Genomic DNA, 19,010 nt, shown 5'->3' with positions numbered 1-19,010 from the left:
ACCCATTTTCGAACTAGGCCTAGATTTTATCAAGGTAATCATTCTGACCAAAATTCATGAAGATTAATTGAAAAATACAGCCTCTATCGCATACACAAGGTTTTTCTTTGATTTGACCTAGTGACCTAGTTTTTGACCCCAGATGACCCACTTTCGAACTCGGCTTAGATTTCATCAAGGTAATCATTCTGACCAAATTTCATGAAGATCAGTTGAAAAAAACAGTCTCTATTGCATACACAAGGTTTTTCTTTGATTTGACCTAGTGACCTAATTTTTGACTCCTGATGACCCATTTTTGAACTCGGCCTAGATTTCATCAAGGTAATCATTCTGACCAATTTTCATGAAGATCAGTTGAAAAATACAGCCTCTATTGCATACACAAGTTTTTCTTTGATTTGACCTAGTGACCTAAGCTAAATGTTGACAGACAGACAAACGACAGACGACAGACGCCGGACGCCGGACATCGAGCGATCAGAAAAACTCACCTGAGCATTGCTAAGGTGAGCTAAAAAACTGACAGATTATATAGCACAAATACAAGATAAATGGAAGAAATAACTTTTACCGACTAGGTACACCTTCTTCAAAATATTCATTTAGCTGAATCAGAAAGTTTGTACTCTTTTTATCAACTTCACATGGTCTGCCTGCAACCATAACACCATCAATGTCTGAAATTTGGCTTCCTAGTTCTGTACCACTAATTGTCACTTCAGTGCCACCTTGCCAGGGTCCATCTCTTGGTACAATCTTTAAAACAAGAGGACCATGATGGTCCTGAATCGCTCACCTTCTCCACATGACCCAATTTTCATGAAGATCCATTGAAAAATATGGCTTCTAGGGAGGTCACAAGATTTTCTATTATTTGACCTAATGACCTAGTTTTTGAAGGCACATGACCCAGTTTTGACCTAGATATTATCAAGGTATACATTCTCACCAATTTTCATAAAGATCTCATGAAGAGTATGGCCTCTAGAGAGGTCACAAGGTTTTTCTATTTTTAGACCTACTGACCTAGTTTTGACCGCACGTGACCCAGTTTCAAATTTTATCTAGATATCATCAAGGTGAACATTCAGACAAATTTTCATGAAGATCCATTGAAAAATATGGCCTCTAAAGTGGTCAAAAGGTTTTTCTATTTTTAGACCTACTGACCTAGTTTTTGACTGCAGTTGACCCAGTTTCGAACTTGACCTAGATATCATCAAGATGAACATTCAGACCAACTTTCATACAGATCCCATGAAAAATATGGCCTCTAGAGAGGTCACAAGGTTTTTTTATTATTTGACCTACTGACCTAGTTTTTGATTACACGTGACCCACTTTTGAACTTGATCTAGATATCATCAAGGTGAACATTCTGACCAATTTTCATGAAGATCCATTGAAAAATATGGCCTCTAAAGAGGTCACAAGGTTTTTCTATTTTTATGCCTACTGACCTAGTTTTTGACTGCAGTTGACCCAGTTTCGAACTTGACCTAGATATCATCAAGATGAACATTCAAACCAACTTTCATACAGATCCCATGAAAAATATGGCCTCTAGAGAGGTCACAAGGTTTTTCTATTATTTGACCTACTGACCTAGTTTTTGATGGCACGTGACCCAGTTTCGAACTTGACCTAGATATCATCAAGGTGAACATTCTGACCAATTTTCATGAACATTCATTGAAAAGTATAGCCTCTAGAAAGGTCACAAGGTTTTTCTATTTTTAGACCTACTGACCTAGTTTTTAACCGCAGTTGATCCAGTTTCGAACTTGACCTAGATATCATCAAGATGAACATTCAGACCAACATTCATACAGATCCAATGAAAAATATTGCCTCTAGAGAGGTCACGAGGTTTTTCTATTATTTGACCTACTGACCTAGTTTTTGAAGGCACATGACCAAGTTTCGAACTTGACCTAGATATCATCAAGGTGAACATTCTGACCAATTTTTATGAAGATCCATTGAAAAGTACGGCCTCTAGAGAGGTCACGAGGTTTTTCTATTTTTAGATTACTGACCTAGTTTTTGATGGCACTTGACCCACTTTCGAACTTCACCTAGATATCATCAAGGTGAACGTTCTGACCAATTTTCATGAAGATCTTTGAAATATATGGCCTCTAGAGAGGTCACAAGGTTTTTCTATTTTTAGACCTACTGACCTAGTTTTTGAGGGCACGTGACCCAGTTTCGAACTTGATCTAGATATCATCAAGGTGAACATTCTGACCAATTTTCAAGAAGATCTTGTGAAATATATGGCCTCTAGAGAGGTCACAAGGTTTTTCTATTTTTAGACCTACTGACCTAGTTTTTGATGGCACGTGATCCAGTTTCGATCTTGACCTAGATATCATCAAAGTGAACATTCTGACCAACTTTCATAAAGATCCCATGAAAAATGTGACCTCTAAGAGTGGTCACAAGCAAAAGTTTACAGACGCACGCACGCACGGACGGACGCTGCGCGTTCACAAAAGCTCACCTTGTCACTTTGTGACAGGTGAGCTAAAAACATAGAAAGAATAACACGTATTTCTCATACAAATACATACTGTATAACCTGTCTGCAGCTGTCAACTGCAACAGAAAGAAGGAAATGGATAGCCGAGATTTAAGAATAAATACGAAACTTAATGTTTTTTCTCTCATTTAATTCTATAACAAAGAGAAATTATGTCACTCATCTGAGCGAAAAATAGTAAAAGAACAGTGTTGTGTCTAATATTACTCAAGCTTTTGACAAAAACTATCAATAGATTTTTATGGGATCAGCAATTCAGAGGTTCACTTAATGGTAGTTTCTGTAAATCAAAGAGCTTCATTCATTTTTGCCCAAATTTAACCTGTTATCAATCTATACTAAAATATAACATATTTACCTGAAAAGTTTAAGAAACACAAAAATGGTGTTTTTATTGCAATGTCTTAACATCTAATCTGTTAAACAGACCTGGTAAAGAACCTACCTGTGTATACCAAAGGCACAAATTCGCAACATCAGTCACATCTAATTTAATTGTACATCCATTTTTATATAAAATCCCATATTTGTAACAATGATAAAGTCAATCGAAAGTCATTTATCTGGCTATTACATACTCACTAAATGAAAAGAAATAACTTAATGATGTCAATAAAGATTATTCAAAATGATAAACAGCCTTTGTTTAGCCAAAAACATATTTTAAATGATTTAATTCTTTTTTTTTATAAAGATGCCAGAATTCTAGCATGATGTTTATAGGCCTGCATCTGTGCTATACACTGAGTGCATTCAAGAACCAGACTGTCAATTCCCAAAGAGCTGGCCTAAATTAGCTGGACAGGCCTGTATATAAAGATTTTTCTGTCTCTGTTCTGGGGGTTTTCTCTCACTTTATCCATCTGGTCAGATCGCTCTGTGTCTGTACTAGTAGAGGATGAATTTGGCACCCTGAGTGGTTGCCTTTGTGCTATATAACTATGCCTTTGAACATGTTTATCAAGAAAAGGGCACTATATAAATCTGGTATAATAATATAATAATGTACTGGTATACTGAGACACCTGTGTGATTGAAAGTTTGGTCTTTTTATGTGTAATTTAGCAGCAGTGTCAAATGTGAAATGAACGACAGTTTAAGATCGGCAAATCCATGAATGACACTAGCGATTCATGTTTAATTTGCCGATCCTATTATGTCGTTAATTTCACATGAACACTGAAAATATACCTTTCATTTCTTATCTTTACATAATATTTCCTTTCCATTAGTAAACAATTAATTTCACACATTTTGTTGCATTTAACATTAAAATTAGCTTTCCAGCCATTCTGTTCACCAGATGGAACAACTGTGACGTCATGTAAGGAACGTTCTCCCTGACTATACCAGGATGTCATCAAAACAGCGGCCTGTTATCACTTAACAGCGTTGACATTACTTTCACGCCTTTCCTTTTGCTGTTCATATGAAATGAACATCATAATTTTCAATGGAAAAGAATTAGGATCTTTTAATATATATTTCTGACCAAGAATCTGGTTTGGTTCCATATGAAATGAACATCATAATTTTCAATGGAAAAGAATTAGGATCTTTTAATATATATTTCTGACCAAGAATCTGGTTTGGTTTTGTGATATTCCATTTTAAACACCAGGTGTCCAACTTCAGATATTAAAAAAGTAGAACATGAAATGCCACCCTTGATGCATTCAGTAACTACACAATGAAGAGCAATTATTTCATCACTGTGTACTGGACATTTGACATACTGACCTCAAATCAATAACAAGAGCACCACCTTGCAGGTGCAGACGCTCATCTGTCTCTGTATAATAAAAATATTGTCATACCCATGATTTTCTAAGTCCAAAAGGGGCCATAATTCTTGCAAAAAAGCAATGTAGAGTTAAGGTCTTGCTGTACAGAGTCACCTTTTAATGATGAACAAGTACCGCAAGTTTTAAAGCAATAGCTTTGATAGTTTAGAGGGAAAACTTGACCTAAACATAAAACTTAACCAAGAAATCTGATATTTTCTAAGTCCAAAAGGGGCCATAATTCTTGCAAAAAGCAGGATGGAGTTATGTTTCTTGCTGTACAGAGTCAACTACTGATGGTGAACAAGTGTTCCAAGTTTTAAAGCAATAGCTTTGACAGTTTATGAGAAAAGCTGCCCTAAACATTAAACTTAACCAGGCAACACCAATGCCAATGCCGATCAAGTGATGACAATAATTCATCATTTTTTTTTTTTTCATAAAATCAGATGAGCTAAAACTGCAGCCTCTATTGCATACACAAGCTATGCAAGAACAGATGACGCTGCCAGACATCAAGCCATCACAATAACTCACCTGAGCAAACTAAGCTACCCCTTAAACTGGCCATCCGAAACATGTGCTATGTACATCTCGATGTGGTGAGTATTTGTGCCAAGTTTCTTTAAAATCCTTCAAGCAGTTCAAGAGTAAGAGTGGACAAGAAATAAAGTCAAATGACTTTTGACCTCCTAAGTCTGACCTTGACCTTGAAGCGAGCTATCCAAAACGTGCTCCGCTCATTGCTTTGATGTGGTGAACATTAATCGTCACCTCGTTGCAAAAAGTAGATAACTCTATTGACTGAAAGAAGGATTTCTTCACATTTTGCGTTATGGGTTCAAGAGTTACATAGTGGACATGAAATTGCTTACAGATGGACGGACAGTGGGACACCTGCGTTATAACATAATATGTCCCTTCAGGTGTATAATAAATTTCGAAGCAATGTGCTGTTAAAGGACAGGTATACGTACTTGCATGCGAAACTTTAACCAAGGTGTGAGGCTGATGCCAATACCAGGGTGAGTAGAAGAGCTCCAACTATTCTTTGAATATCCAACTACTCTTCGAATAGTCGAGCAAAATCTAATATTTACCTTTCACATATAACTACATACTTACTGATTCAAAGCAGAGGAAACATTTTACAAGACATTTCACAAGGTAATCACTAGTTTAAAATAACCTTTGTAACTGTTGGTCGTGGACAGTTCTCAGCCTTCATACAGCTGTTTTTGTATTGGCATTTACCATCACCAGAACACCACCTACAGGTATAGTGACTTTTCAGAGCTCTACAATGACTGCAGTCTTTACCAAGTTCAGCACAACTATACACTGTCACTGTGGATGAATAATATTTATATACTTGAATACATGAGAATGCATTTTGCTTACCCAGATGTTAAGTTTTATTTTTACTATATGTAAATTTTAATACAAGGCTGCCTTGAGGCACTGAATATGCTCACCTGACATTTATCTTTTTTTATATATATCCTGACACAATGTATCATTAAATAACAAAATTTAGCCAAGCCATGTGAAAACCAACATTATAATATGGGTTTGCGACCAGCATGGATCCAGACCAGCCTGCGCATCAGCGCAGTCTGGTCAGGATCCATGCTGTTCACTTTTAAAGCCTACTGCAATTAGAGAAACCCTTAGCGAACAGCATGGATCATGACCAGACTGCGCAGATGCGCAGGCTGATCTGGATCCATGCTGGTCGCAAACCCACTATGTTGGTTTTCTCATGGCATGGCTCAATTTAGCTTTGCATGAAAAACATTCATCTCGAAATATACGACAGACAGAACCCTGCCAAGAATGTGAAGCATAACCAAAAGCACAAACTTGCAGGGATGGTTTAGACTGTGTTAAGGTAGTTCTACATACTTCAATAAAAAATTATACAATGTAGAATGTGATTAAACCCTGATTTTTCAAGACCTCAGAATGTTCTTAGAAAATTTGGCAAATAAAAAGATAGGGCCCTGTTTTGGCTTTTTGCTAGACTGATTTGAATAATAAGCACCTCATGCAAGTTTACATAATGGGAGTCTACAGGAAAATCACAATTTTCATAACATTTTCACGAATAGGATTTTTTCTACAATGTAGATTTTGATAAAAGTTCTCCCAGTCCTAAATTTACACAATGGCATATAATATGGTGAAATAAATACATAGGTCTGTGTACTTGTTTCAGAGATATTTGCCCATGATTAAAGTGATCCACATATTTCAAGCTGGTTTTAAGTCAGTATTTTAAATTTTTTAATGTGTAACTTGTTTTAATATCATATTTTAATAATTGTAAGATAGAAATGCTGTTTTTCTAATAAATTAAATCACAGATTGCCTTTAAATCATAAAATGATCTTCAGTTCCGTATGCCAAATCCAGGTTTTATTCTACATTATCAACATAAATGATGTTATGCCATTACTTCCTGTTTATCAAACATGCAGAAATAACTTAAGCTGACAAAATTTCTATCAAGCATCTCAAAAGAAAGCAAGAAGCTGCGTTCAATAAACGCTTGACGCCCCCAGTGGCATCCTTGCCAATACAAAGCAATCCAAGTCCAAAACGAGGTCAAGTTCAAGGTCAAACTGAGGTCAGGTGATGTCTGAAGATGAGGAATGGTCACTGGTTACATCTGCATTAGTATCAAGTCATTCTAGTAAGGGGTAATGAAGCTAGATGAAACAGTCCCATTTGGTTAACCTCGTATGGAAGGACGAACGAGTGAAAGAACGGACGGACAGGACAATCACTATATGCCTCCCGCATCAGTAGATGCCGGGGGCATAAAAAGTGAATGAATTTTTGCTATGCAATACAAAGCCTGCTACTGGAAGAAGTCTAAAATTATTTCAACTACAGTATAACCTACTGATCTGATAGCTGTCAATCATGTATACACAAAACTTTATCTTATAACACACTATGTTTCAATGAAAGCGCTTGCATCCATAAAAATATGTTGTTGATTGCTTAAAAAATTCATAACTATAAACTAGAATTGTGTCCATTGGAAACAGATGCTCCCACATACTGTGCCATCAAGTTTTTTAGTAAAGACCATTTTTATATGAAGGATGTTTGACGAAAAAATTTGAAGCAAATTGCCCCAGTGGGGGAGACTTAATAAGGCGCATACAAAGAAATCATTTAAAGTGTTTTTTTTTCTACTTTTAGCTCTAGCAGTCCTTAACAGGGGCTAAGTGATCTCCTCTGCAAAATCCTAAGAGATTCATACATGTATTCCTCAGACTAAAGCTGCTGAAGATCCATTGACTGCTTCATGAGAAGTTGTTTAAAGGTTTTTTATTTCTATTTTAATCTCAAGTCGCCCCTAAAAAAGAGGTCAATCAGGGGTTTTGAACAAAATTGTGAACGTTCTATACTATGAATGCATCATACTTAGTTTGGAATAAAACTGAACAGCAACTTCAGAGAAGATGTTCAAGCTAAACTGTTGATGATAGGCAATGGACTACCTTCTATACAAATACAGTTGAATATCGTTACCTCAATACTCTGGATAGCACAAAGTGTTTTTGTCCGTCCCAACTTTTCTGTATACATTTTATGGTATTATTCATCATTACCTTGATATTATTAGCACAATATTTTGTTTAGCTAGATGGAATGTTTCAGTCCCCTCAACTTACCTGTACTGTTTTTTACACCAATATCCATGTTATTTGTAAGGTGTGAAAATCAACCTATTGTTGTTCAGCGATGTATTAATTATAATCAGGTTAGTTTGTGTTTTAGTTTTGTTTGTTAATTAGTCTTTATTCCAATTTAATTGTTAGCAACTTTGCATTTAATTCTCAATAATCAATCTGTTTCGTTTATTTACAGATTGACATGAGTCCCACAATGCGTGGGCAGCATCAGCAATATATATATATTTTATACCACATTTATATAGCACTCTTTTCATGCATGTGTACACGTTCAAAAGTGCTTCACAGAAAAATTGCAAAAATATTAACAAATAAGCATACAAAAATAGTGCATTCAACATTAACAAATTTCATTAATATAAATGTATAGATTAAACAAGACAAACATACATACATATTTAAAAGTAATTAGGTTACCCTAGGATAAAATACTGTTCTATGCAGTTTTATGAAGAAGAAGAAAAAAAGCATCAATGTATCGGTCAAATACACATATATAACATACAGTACATACGTATACATCCAGATAACAATTTAGTAAATTTATACAGTGATAAAAACATGCAAGCTGTTTTCCAAGATAACAATAATTTGGACTAAACATTTTTTCTGATTGACAGAGTAAACATCTGCCATTTATTGTTGAATTAAAATGTTTTATTTGTCAATAAGATAATCGTATTTTGGATTGTATATCTTTCCCCTTTTAAACCCTCTAAAAGAAGCAAGGGATGTAATGACAATACAAACGTCCTACATAGATATAAAATGTAGTCCTAGATAGATGATATCGTTACGTCAAACTTGGGATACGTTGATGCAATTTTTGCAGTTCCTTGAATATCGAGGTAACAGTATTTGACTGTGATTTACTTTAAACAGCTACCTATTTCACATCACATTTCTGTTGTGTGATAACGCTTCTGAGAAATTTTCTACATGAGGGTTTTTTTTACAAATGCCTAGATCTCACTGCAACACTTAAGTTTTTACTTTTTATAATTGAACTGCACTCACTTGCCTTAAGCAATTAGCCAACTAGCTTAAAAAATTCAATTTTTATTCATAATTTCAACTTAAGCAGCCAACTACATACTATTTGTGTCAAAAACTATCAAAGGGCCATAACTGCAGTAAAATAGTCAAAGAAAAAACTCCTTCCTTGCTTTTTGGTCATCTGCACATCAAGCTTGTCCTACTGTGAAAGTTTTAAGCAAATCAGGCTAATACAGTGTGTACATACCATGTGCTTGAAGGCAAGAAAATTAATAAACAAATCCACCAATTCAAAACTTAAAAACACCGTTAGTATATCATTTTTTCACCTATTTCAAAAAAGTTTTTACAAGGCTCAAGCAAAGATACTGGACTATAAACACAAGACAAAGTGTTTCTGAAATTCAATGCAGTTTTTGCAAAGGTCTGTTCCATTCCCAAATTCAGCAATTTCTTGGAGGGTAATACCACAAGAAAAGCCAATATTTTACAAGATAATGCAGGATTGCTTTCCTTTACATTGCCTTGTTTTGCCTTTTACCACTGTTTATTTTGGTTCAAAGAAGGCCTGCAAACCACTCAACTTGAAATAAAATGTTAGGTTTCTCTGTAAACAAGAGCTGTCTGATGACAGCGCGCTCGACTATTCGAAGAATTGATTGAAGAATGGGGTCAAAATATTTCCACGGATATTCAGACAAAAGAAATCAATAGATCAGACAAACAATGTTCCTGTATTACTTTGATTTCGTTAAGTCTTGCACTAAATGGCAATATATGAGGCAATTTCAAAGTCCAAAAAGGGCCATAATTCAGTCAGAATAGTTATGTACTCTTGCCTACAGATGGAAATCATAATGATAAACAAGTGTTCAAAGTTTAAAAGCCATATGTCAAATAGTTTTGACAAAACATGGACTTGTATGAAAACAGAACCAATTTCAAAGTCCAAAAAGGGCCATAATTCAGCCAAAATAGATGACAGAATTATTTTCTCTTTCCTAAAGATAGAGACTATTATACTATACAAGTGATAAAAGTTTCAAAGCCATATGTCAAACACTTAACAAAAAATATGAACTGGTATGAAAAACTTAACCAAGATTTCTAAGTCAAAAGGGGCCATAATTCATCCAAAATCCTTGATCGAGTTATGTACTCTTGCCTATAACTGGACATGGTGATGGTAAACAGGTGTTGAAAGTTTCAAAGCTTTATCTCAAAAGACTCTCAAAATATGAACTGGTACAAAATATTAACCAAGATTTCTAAGTCGAAAGGGGCCATAATTCAGCCAAAATCCCTGATGGAGTTATGTACTCTTGCCTATAACTGGCCATGGTGATGGTAAACAAGTGCTGAAAGTTTCAAAGCTTTATCTTAAAAGACTTTGTCAAAATATGAACTGGTACGAAAAACTAAATCATGATTTCTAAGTCAAAAGGGGCCATAATTCAGCCAAAATCCTTGATGGAGTTATGTGCTCTTGCTTATAACTGGCCATGATGATGGTTAACAAGTGTTGAAAGTTTCAAAGCTTTATCTTAAAAGACTCTGTCAAAATATGAACTGGTACGAAAAACTTAACCATGATTTCTAAGTCAAAAGGGGCCATAATTCTGCCAAAATCCTTGATGGAGTTATGTACTCTTGCCTATAACTGGCCATGATGATGGTCAACAGGTGTTGAAAGTTTCAAAGCTTTATCTTAAAAGACTTTGTCAAAATATGAACTGGTACGAAAAACTTAACCATGATTTCTAAGTCAAAAGGGGCCATAATTCAGCCAAAATCCTTGATGGAGTTATGTACTCTTGCCTATAACTGGCCATGATGATGGTAAACAAGTGTTGAAAGTTTCAAAGCTTTATCTTAAAAGACTTTGTCAAAATATGAACTGGTACGAAAAACTTAACCATGGTTTCTAAGTCAAAAGGGGCCATAATTCAGCCAAAATCCTTGATGGAGTTATGTGCTCTTGCCTATAACTGGCCATGATGATGGTAAACAAGTGTTGAAAGTTTCAAAGCTTTATCTCAAAAGACATTGTCAAAATGTGGACTGGTACGAAAAACTTAACCAAGGTGTGACGCCGACGCCGACGCCCACGCCGACGCCGTGGTGAGTAGGATAGCTCTACTTATTCTCCGAATAGTCGAGCTAAAAATGTGTCTTCGGAAAATGGAAATACAGCAAGAATGAAAATATGGTTAGCAGATTCATGAATACACCTATTGTTCCTTTAAGAACAGTTTTGCGGATAACTGAGTTTGAGACTCGTTTCCAAATGTATAATACCTGCTTGCAGATTTCTTTAGCTTTTAAAATTAAATTTGTATTTGTATTTTTCCAATGCTTCTTAAAGATCATTTAGTAGATCTATTAAATTTTTTCTGTTTCATAACTTGTTATTGATGATGTTGATGATGTCACATGCAAAATATCAAGGCTTTTAGCCTTGCAGTTTTGGACAAGAAGATGTTTAAAGTTTTTCATTTCGGCTGCCATGGCAACCAGAGTTCTGCATAGAATTCAGTTCTTTGAACACTTCTGAAAGGTGGCCAGCCAAGGATCATTCCTGTCAAGTTTGGTTTAAATCCGTCCAGTGGTTTTGAAGAAGAATTTTTTTTTTAGAAAATGGTGACGGACACACTACGGATGATGCAGGATGCACATTGTGAGGCCAGAAAAGCTAACCATGAGCCTTTGGACTGGGTGATCTAAAAACATAGTCTTATGTTTATAGCCCACTATCTTAACTTGAGCCTAGTAAAGGAATTATTCAAATTGGTGAAAAAAATGAAATACTTGCATTGTTTTTAAGTTCTAAATCGATGGATTTATTTATTAATTTTCTAGCTGTAATACCCGAAAATGACGTCACATACCTCCTGGTATGTACACACTGTAATAGTGTTGGAAGAGTTGGACACACAAGATATTTCTCTATATTCTACATAGCAAAAAACTATCAAAGGACCATAACTGCAGTAAAAATAGTCACAGAAAAATTCCTTCCTTTATGGTCATCTATACACATCAAGCTTGTTTATCTGTGAAAGTTTGAATCAAACCAGTTGTTAGTGTGACAGGAGTTGAACACACAAGATTTCGGGACATATGTACATATGAACTGACATATGTATGGACAGCAGCAACACTCTATGCCCACCCCCACATAAATGTGTGATATCATAACATCAAAGCATCACATTATGACTGCTATTAGAGAATGAAAGAAAATACATATAAACCTGTGGTATGATCATCCTCATCAAATTCTGCAAGGTCTTGGCTGAAGGTAGCTGAACTTCCATACTTGATAAATACTTGCAATTCTTGTCCTTTCGAAGGTTTCAATGAAGTGATCTGTAAAAATGACAAGTAAATTAGTGGTGCATAAGGCCCTTGGTTGAGAAGGGAACCACTAGGTAGTGCTACATGTAAAAAAATTTTGCAAGGGTTCTCATTTTCTGATCACTGACAATAATGCTATGAAGTTCAATGGCAGCAGACCCAGGCAATGTCCAACTACAGAAAGTACACTTTTGGACTAATGAATTAAATGAACATATGCCTTACAGAATTTCAGCTTTTTGGGTGCATCTTTTCACTGTCAGAGAGACAATATTTGACTATACAGATTGAATTTGCAGATTCTTAGTGATCTTAAAACTATGCTCTTAAAGATTACTCTATTGTCTAACTTTGTAAAGCAATGGTATCTTTGTACACTTCATAATCCGTTTTTATATAAAACATTTAAAAATATACTACTACCATGTGTTTTTATCACTTTTTTGGAACAAGAGGGCCATGAAGGCCCTGTATCGCTCACCTGACCTATTGACCTAAAGATCATCAAGATCAACATTCTGACCAAGTTTCATTAAGATATGGTCATAAATGTAGCCTCTAAAGTGTTAACTAGCTTTTCCTTTGATTTGACCTTGTGACCTAGTTTCTGATCCCACATGACCCAGATTCAAACCTGACCTTAAGATCATCAAGATTAACATTCTGATTAAGTTTCATGAAGATACAGTCATAAATGTGGCCTCTAGAGTGTTAACAAGCTTTTCCTTTGATTTGACCTAGTGACCTAGTTTCATTCTCATCCATCAGAGGTTCGTAAAAATCCCGAACGAACCTCTGATTTATCTTTATCGATTATTTGGCGAGCATGCGCTTGTACTTAATACCGGGTGTGGTTTCAGCCAATCATTGTTAGCCATTATTCGGCATGCCGAACTGAAACTTCAACAACCTGTAGGCAAAAATACTTGCTTACGATGGATAAAAGCAATATTCCATGATTGCGATTAATAAAGATTTATTCCTGTAATTCAATGTTAAGAGATTTACATCAGATAATAATAATATTCTTCGTAATTAAACATTGATATTGTGTCCTGCTGTAAACTCTGAAGTTGCTAGGTTCTGTAATATTTGTAGACAATTAAGCTGATTATTTGTTATGCAATGCAAGAGTGCGAAGTGTAGATAATTTCTAACAAGGTCTTTGTTCCATCGTTTACCGCTTCCTTTGATCGCTATCATAAATGTGATAAGACTGTATAAGACTAATTTGCATTATTCGAATATACTGATTGTCAAGATATTAATCTGTGATTTCATTGGTTGAAGATCTTAAATTGAAAAGATAAGAAATAATGCAGCATCCAGGTAAAAAGCCAGTTAGTTAGTGGACATCGACAGAACAAGCGTGTTATATACTTAAATGTTTAATTTCTTGTTAGTTCGGTTAACCGACGTTAAAAGTGACACTAAATTTGTTATCTAATTGTATTAACTGGATAACCAGTGTTCAAAAGATGACTACTTATTTTATGTATACACTTTTTGTAAATTTATATCTTTTGTTAATTTGAACTATTGTGGATAAAATAAAAATAATAAAATTGCACAGAAACGTTCGTTCTACATACACCCACCCGACATCCCAGAATTGACGGCGTCACAATTGGAAAGGACGCGGTCACTCTTTTCACGGACGATTTTGATTGGTTCGCTATGATTTGTCGCAAAACGAAGCTGATTGGCTGAAATGTTTTACCCGTAATGTAATCAAACCACAAATGTCGGCGAAATGTGCAGGAGGTTCATCCGTGGGACCATGGTAGATCTCTGGTATGCGAGAATGCCTAGTTTTTGACCCCCACCTGACCCAGATTTAAACTTGATCTATAGATCATCAAGATTAACATTCTGACCAAGTTTCATTAAGATATGGTCATAAATGTGGCCACTAGTGTTAACAAGTTTTTCCTTTGATTTGACCTGGTGACCTAGTTTTTGACCCCACATGACCCGATATCAAACCCGTCCAAGACTTTATTGAGGGTAACATTCCGACCAAGTTTCATTCAGATTGGGACAAAACCGTGACCTCTAGAGTGTTAACAATCTTTTCCTTTGATTTAACCTGGTGACCTAGTTTTTGTTCCCACCTGACCCAGATTTAAACTTGACCTATGGATCATCAAGATTAACATTCTGACCAAGTTTCATTTAGATATGATCATAAATGTGGCCTCAGGAGTGTTAATTAGCTTTTCCTTTGATTTGACCTAGCGACCTAGGTTTTGACCCTACATGACCCAGATTCAAACTGGACCTTGAGATCACCAAGATTAACATTCTGACCAAGTTTCATGAAGATATAGTCATAAATGTGACCTCTAGAGTGTTAACAAGCTTTTCCTTTGATCTGACCTAGTGACATAGTTTCATTCTCATCCATCAGAGGTTCGTAAAAATCCCGATACGAACCTCTGATTTATTTTTATCGATTATTTGGCGAGCATGCGCGCTCGTACTTAATACGGGGTGTGGTTTCAGCCAATCATTGTTCGCCATTATTCGGCATGCCGAACTGAAACTTAAACAACCTGTAAGCAAAAATACTTGCTTATGATGGATAAAAGCGATATTCCATGATTGCGATTAATAAAGATTTATTCCTGTAATTCAATGTTAAGAGATTTACATCAGATAATAATAATATTCTTCGTAATTCGACATTTATATTGTGTCCTGCTGTAAACTTTGAAGTTGCTAGGTTCTGTAATATTTGTAGACAATTAAGCTGATTATTTGTTATGCAATGCAAGAGTGCGAAGTGTAGATAATTTCTAACAAGGTCTTTGTTCAATTGTTTATCGCTTCCTTTGATCGCTATCATAAATGTGATAAGACTGTATAAGACTAATTTGCATAATTCGAATAGACTGATTGTCAAGATATTAATCTGTGATTTCATTGGTTGAAGATCTTAAATTGAAAAGATAAGAAATAATGCAGCATCCAGGTAAAAAGCCAGTTAGTTAGTGGACATCGACAGAACAAGGGTGTTATATACTTAATGTTTAATTTCTTGTTAGTTTGGTTAACCAACATTAAAAGTGACACTAAATTTATCATCTAATTGTATTAACTGGATAACCAGTGTTCAAAAGCTGACTACTTATTTTGTTATACATTTTTTGTAAATTTATATCTTTTGTTAATTTGAACTATTGTGGATAAAATAAAAATAATAAAATTGCACAGAAACGTTCGTTCTACATACACCCACCCGACATCCAAGAATTGACGGCGTCACAATTGGAAAGGACGCGGTCACTCTTTTCACGGACGATTTTGATTGGTTCGCTATGATTTGTCGCGAAACAACGCTGATTGGCTGAAATGTTTTACCCGTAATGTAATCAAACCACAAATGTCAGCGAAATGTGCAAGAGGTTCATCCGTGGGACCATGGTAGACCTCTGGTATGCTAGAATGCCTAGTTTTTGACCCCCACCTGACCCAGATTTAAATTTGATCTATAGATCATCAAGATTAACATTCTGACCAAGTTTCACTAAGAAATGGTCATAAATGTGGCCACTAGTGTTAACAAGTTTTTCCTTTGATTTTACCTGGTGACCTAGTTTTTGACCCCAGATGACCCAATATCAAACCCGTCCAAGACTTTATTGAGGGTAACATTCCGACCAAGTTTCATTAAGATTGGGACAAAACCGTGACCTCTAGAGTGTTAACAATCTTTTCCTTTGATTTAACCTGGTGACCTAGTTTTTGATCCCACCTGACCCAGATTTAAACTTGACCTATGGATCATCAAGATTAACATTCTGACCAAGTTTCATGAAGATATAGTCATAAATGTGACCTCTAGAGTGTTAACAAGCTTTTCCTTTGATTTGACCTGGTGACCTAGGTTTTGACCCCAGATGACCCAATATTAAACTCGTCCAAGATTTTATTGAGGGTAACATTCTGACCAAGTTTCATTAAGACTGGGCCAAAACTGTGACCTCTAGAGTGTTAACATGCTTTTCCTTTGATTTAACCTGGTGTCCTAGTTTCTGACCCCACCTGACCCAGATTTGAACTTGACCTATGGATCATTTTGACTAAGTTTCATTAACATATGGTCATAAATGTGGCCTCTAGAGTGTTAACTAGCTTTTCCTTTGATCTGACCTAGTGTCCTAGTTTTTAACCCTACATGACCCAGATTCATACTGGACCTTTAGATCATCAAGATTAACATTCTGACCAAGTTTCATGAAGATATAGTCATAAATGTGACCTCTAGAGTGTTAACAAGCTTTTCCTTTGATTTGACCTGGTGACCTAGTTTCTGACCCCAGATGATCCAATATCAAACTCATCCAATGTTTTATTAAGGGTAATATTCTGACCAAGTTTCATTAAGATTGGGCCAAACTTGTTACCTCTAGAGTGTTAACAAGCTTTTCCTCTGATCTGACCTGGTGACCTAGTTTTTGACCCCAGATGACCCAATATCAAACCCAAGATTTTATCAGGGTAACATTCTGACCAAGTTTCATTAAGATTGGGCCAAAATTGTGACCTCCAGAGTGTTAACAAGCTTTTCCTTTGATTTGACCTGGTGACCTAGTTTTTGATCCAAGATGTCCCAATATCGAACTTGTCCAAGATTTTATTGAGGGTAACATTCTGACCAAGTTTCATTAAGATTGGGCCAAAATTGTGGCCTCTAGAGTGTTAACAAGCTTTTCCTTTGATTTGACCTGGTGACCTAGTTTTTGACCCCAGATGACCCAATATCGAACTCGTCCAAGATTTTATTGAGGGTAACATTCTGACCAAGTTTCGTTAAGATTAGGTCAAAATTTTGACCTCTAGAGTGTTAACAGTCAAATTGTTGACAACGGACGGACGGACGGACAGACGGACAGACGACGGTGGACACAGGGCGATCACAAAAGCTCACCTTGAGCACTTCATGCTCGGGTGAGCTAAAAAAGGGTAAGGTCATAAAACAGAAAACAAGAGGGTCTTAATGACCCTAATTTGCTCACCTGAATAATATCAGCCACATGTTTAAAATGGCACACTGATGTTAAAATATGAGAAAGTAGGTCACATTAATAGTCACTGAAAGTCGGTTTTAAGGTGTGCAAAACTGTACATGTCATCCAAATATCAAGGCTGTATCTTAAACAAGAGGGCCATGAAGGCCCTGTATCGCTCACCTGACCTATTGACCTAAAGATCATCAAGATTAACATTCTGACCAAGTTTCATTAAGATATGGTCATAAATGTGGTCTCTAGAGTGTTAACTAGCTTTTCCTTTGATTTGTCCCATTGGCCTAGTTTTTGACCCCCCAGATTTGAACTTGTCCTAAAGTTCATCAAGATTAACATTCTGACTTAGTTTCATGAAGATACAGTCATAAACGTGGCCTCTAGAGTGTTAACAAGCTTTTCCTTTGATAATGACCTAGTGATCTAGTTTTTGACCCCATCTGACCCAGATTTGAACTTGACCTATAGATCATAAAGATCAACATTCTGACCAAAGTTTCATTAAGATATGGTCATAAATGTGGCCTCTACAGTGTTAACTAGCTTTTCCTTTGATTTGAGCTGGTGACATAATTTTTGATCCTACATGACCCAGATTCAAACTGGACCTTGAGACCATCAAGATTAACATTCTGACCAAGGTTCATGAAGATATAGTCATAAATGTGGCCTCTACAGTGTTAACTTGCTTTTCCTTTGATTTGACCTGGTGACCTAGTTTCTGACCCCAGATGATCCAATATCAAACTCATCCAATGTTTTATTAAGGGTAATATTCTGACCAAGTTTCATTAAGATTGGGCCAAATTTGTTACCTCTAGAGTGTTAACAAGCTTTTCCTCTGATCTGACCTGGTGACCTAGTTTTGATCCCAGACTACCCAATATCGAACTCGTCCAAGATTTTATTGAGGGTAACATTCTGACTAAGTTTCATTAAGACTCACTAGGTCAAAATTGTGACCTCTAGAGTGTTAACAAGCTTTTCCTTTGATTTGACCTGGTGACCTAGTTTCTGACCCCAGATGACCCAATATCAAATTTGTCCAAGATTTTATTGAGGGTAACATTCTGACCAAGTTTCATTAAGATTGGGTGAAAATTGTGACCTCTAGAGTGTTAATAGTCAAATTGTTGACGACAGACGACTGACAGGCGATGGACGACAACGGACAACGGACACAGAGTGATCACAAAAGCTCACCTTTGAGCACTTTGTGCTCAGGTGAGCTAAAAACAAGAAAGTAGGTCAGTGGGTCAAGGTCTTAGTCAAGTGACCCCTAGTCGCTTGTGGTCATCATGTTATTATAATTAAACAGTCTAGGAAATATGATCTGATAATTTTAGAAGTATTTATTCCTATATAACTCATATAACAGGTGACCCCCAGGAGGGGCCTCTTTTTACATCTTGTGCATAACTTGAACAAGAGGGCCATGATGGCCCTATATTGTTCATTTGAGTAGAGTTGTTTGCTTGAACAGATTTCTTAGTTAAAATTAGGAGAATGGGTAAAGATTATGCAAGGTTTCTTTTCAAATCTGCAAAAAATATTACAGGTGGTCCAAATCCTTTTGCTGTAGCTT

The 19,010-nt window shown here is 36.0% G+C and overlaps 1 protein-coding gene across 1 annotated transcript in view; it reads right to left on the bottom strand.

The window, feature by feature from the left end:
• Positions 1–574: 574 nt before the first annotated feature.
• The window catches only part of LOC128552447 (plexin-B2-like), a gene marked incomplete at its 3' end in the record, with an annotated part of 37,067 nt that continues 18,631 nt past the window's right edge, over positions 575–19,010 (bottom strand). The window contains exons 3-5 of the mRNA XM_053533487.1: positions 12,293–12,407; positions 5,522–5,679; positions 575–759 (exon numbers count right to left, since the gene is read on the bottom strand). Of these exons, the coding sequence (XP_053389462.1) occupies positions 575–759; positions 5,522–5,679; positions 12,293–12,407 (458 nt within the window). The remainder of the gene's footprint in view (positions 760–5,521; positions 5,680–12,292; positions 12,408–19,010) is intronic.

This window comes from Mercenaria mercenaria, unplaced genomic scaffold (assembly GCF_021730395.1).
Source record: "Mercenaria mercenaria strain notata unplaced genomic scaffold, MADL_Memer_1 contig_2810, whole genome shotgun sequence".
NCBI lineage: Eukaryota > Metazoa > Mollusca > Bivalvia > Venerida > Veneridae > Mercenaria > Mercenaria mercenaria.
Note: the sequence above shows the minus strand (reverse complement) of the source record. Positions and strands in the feature narration are given on the sequence as shown.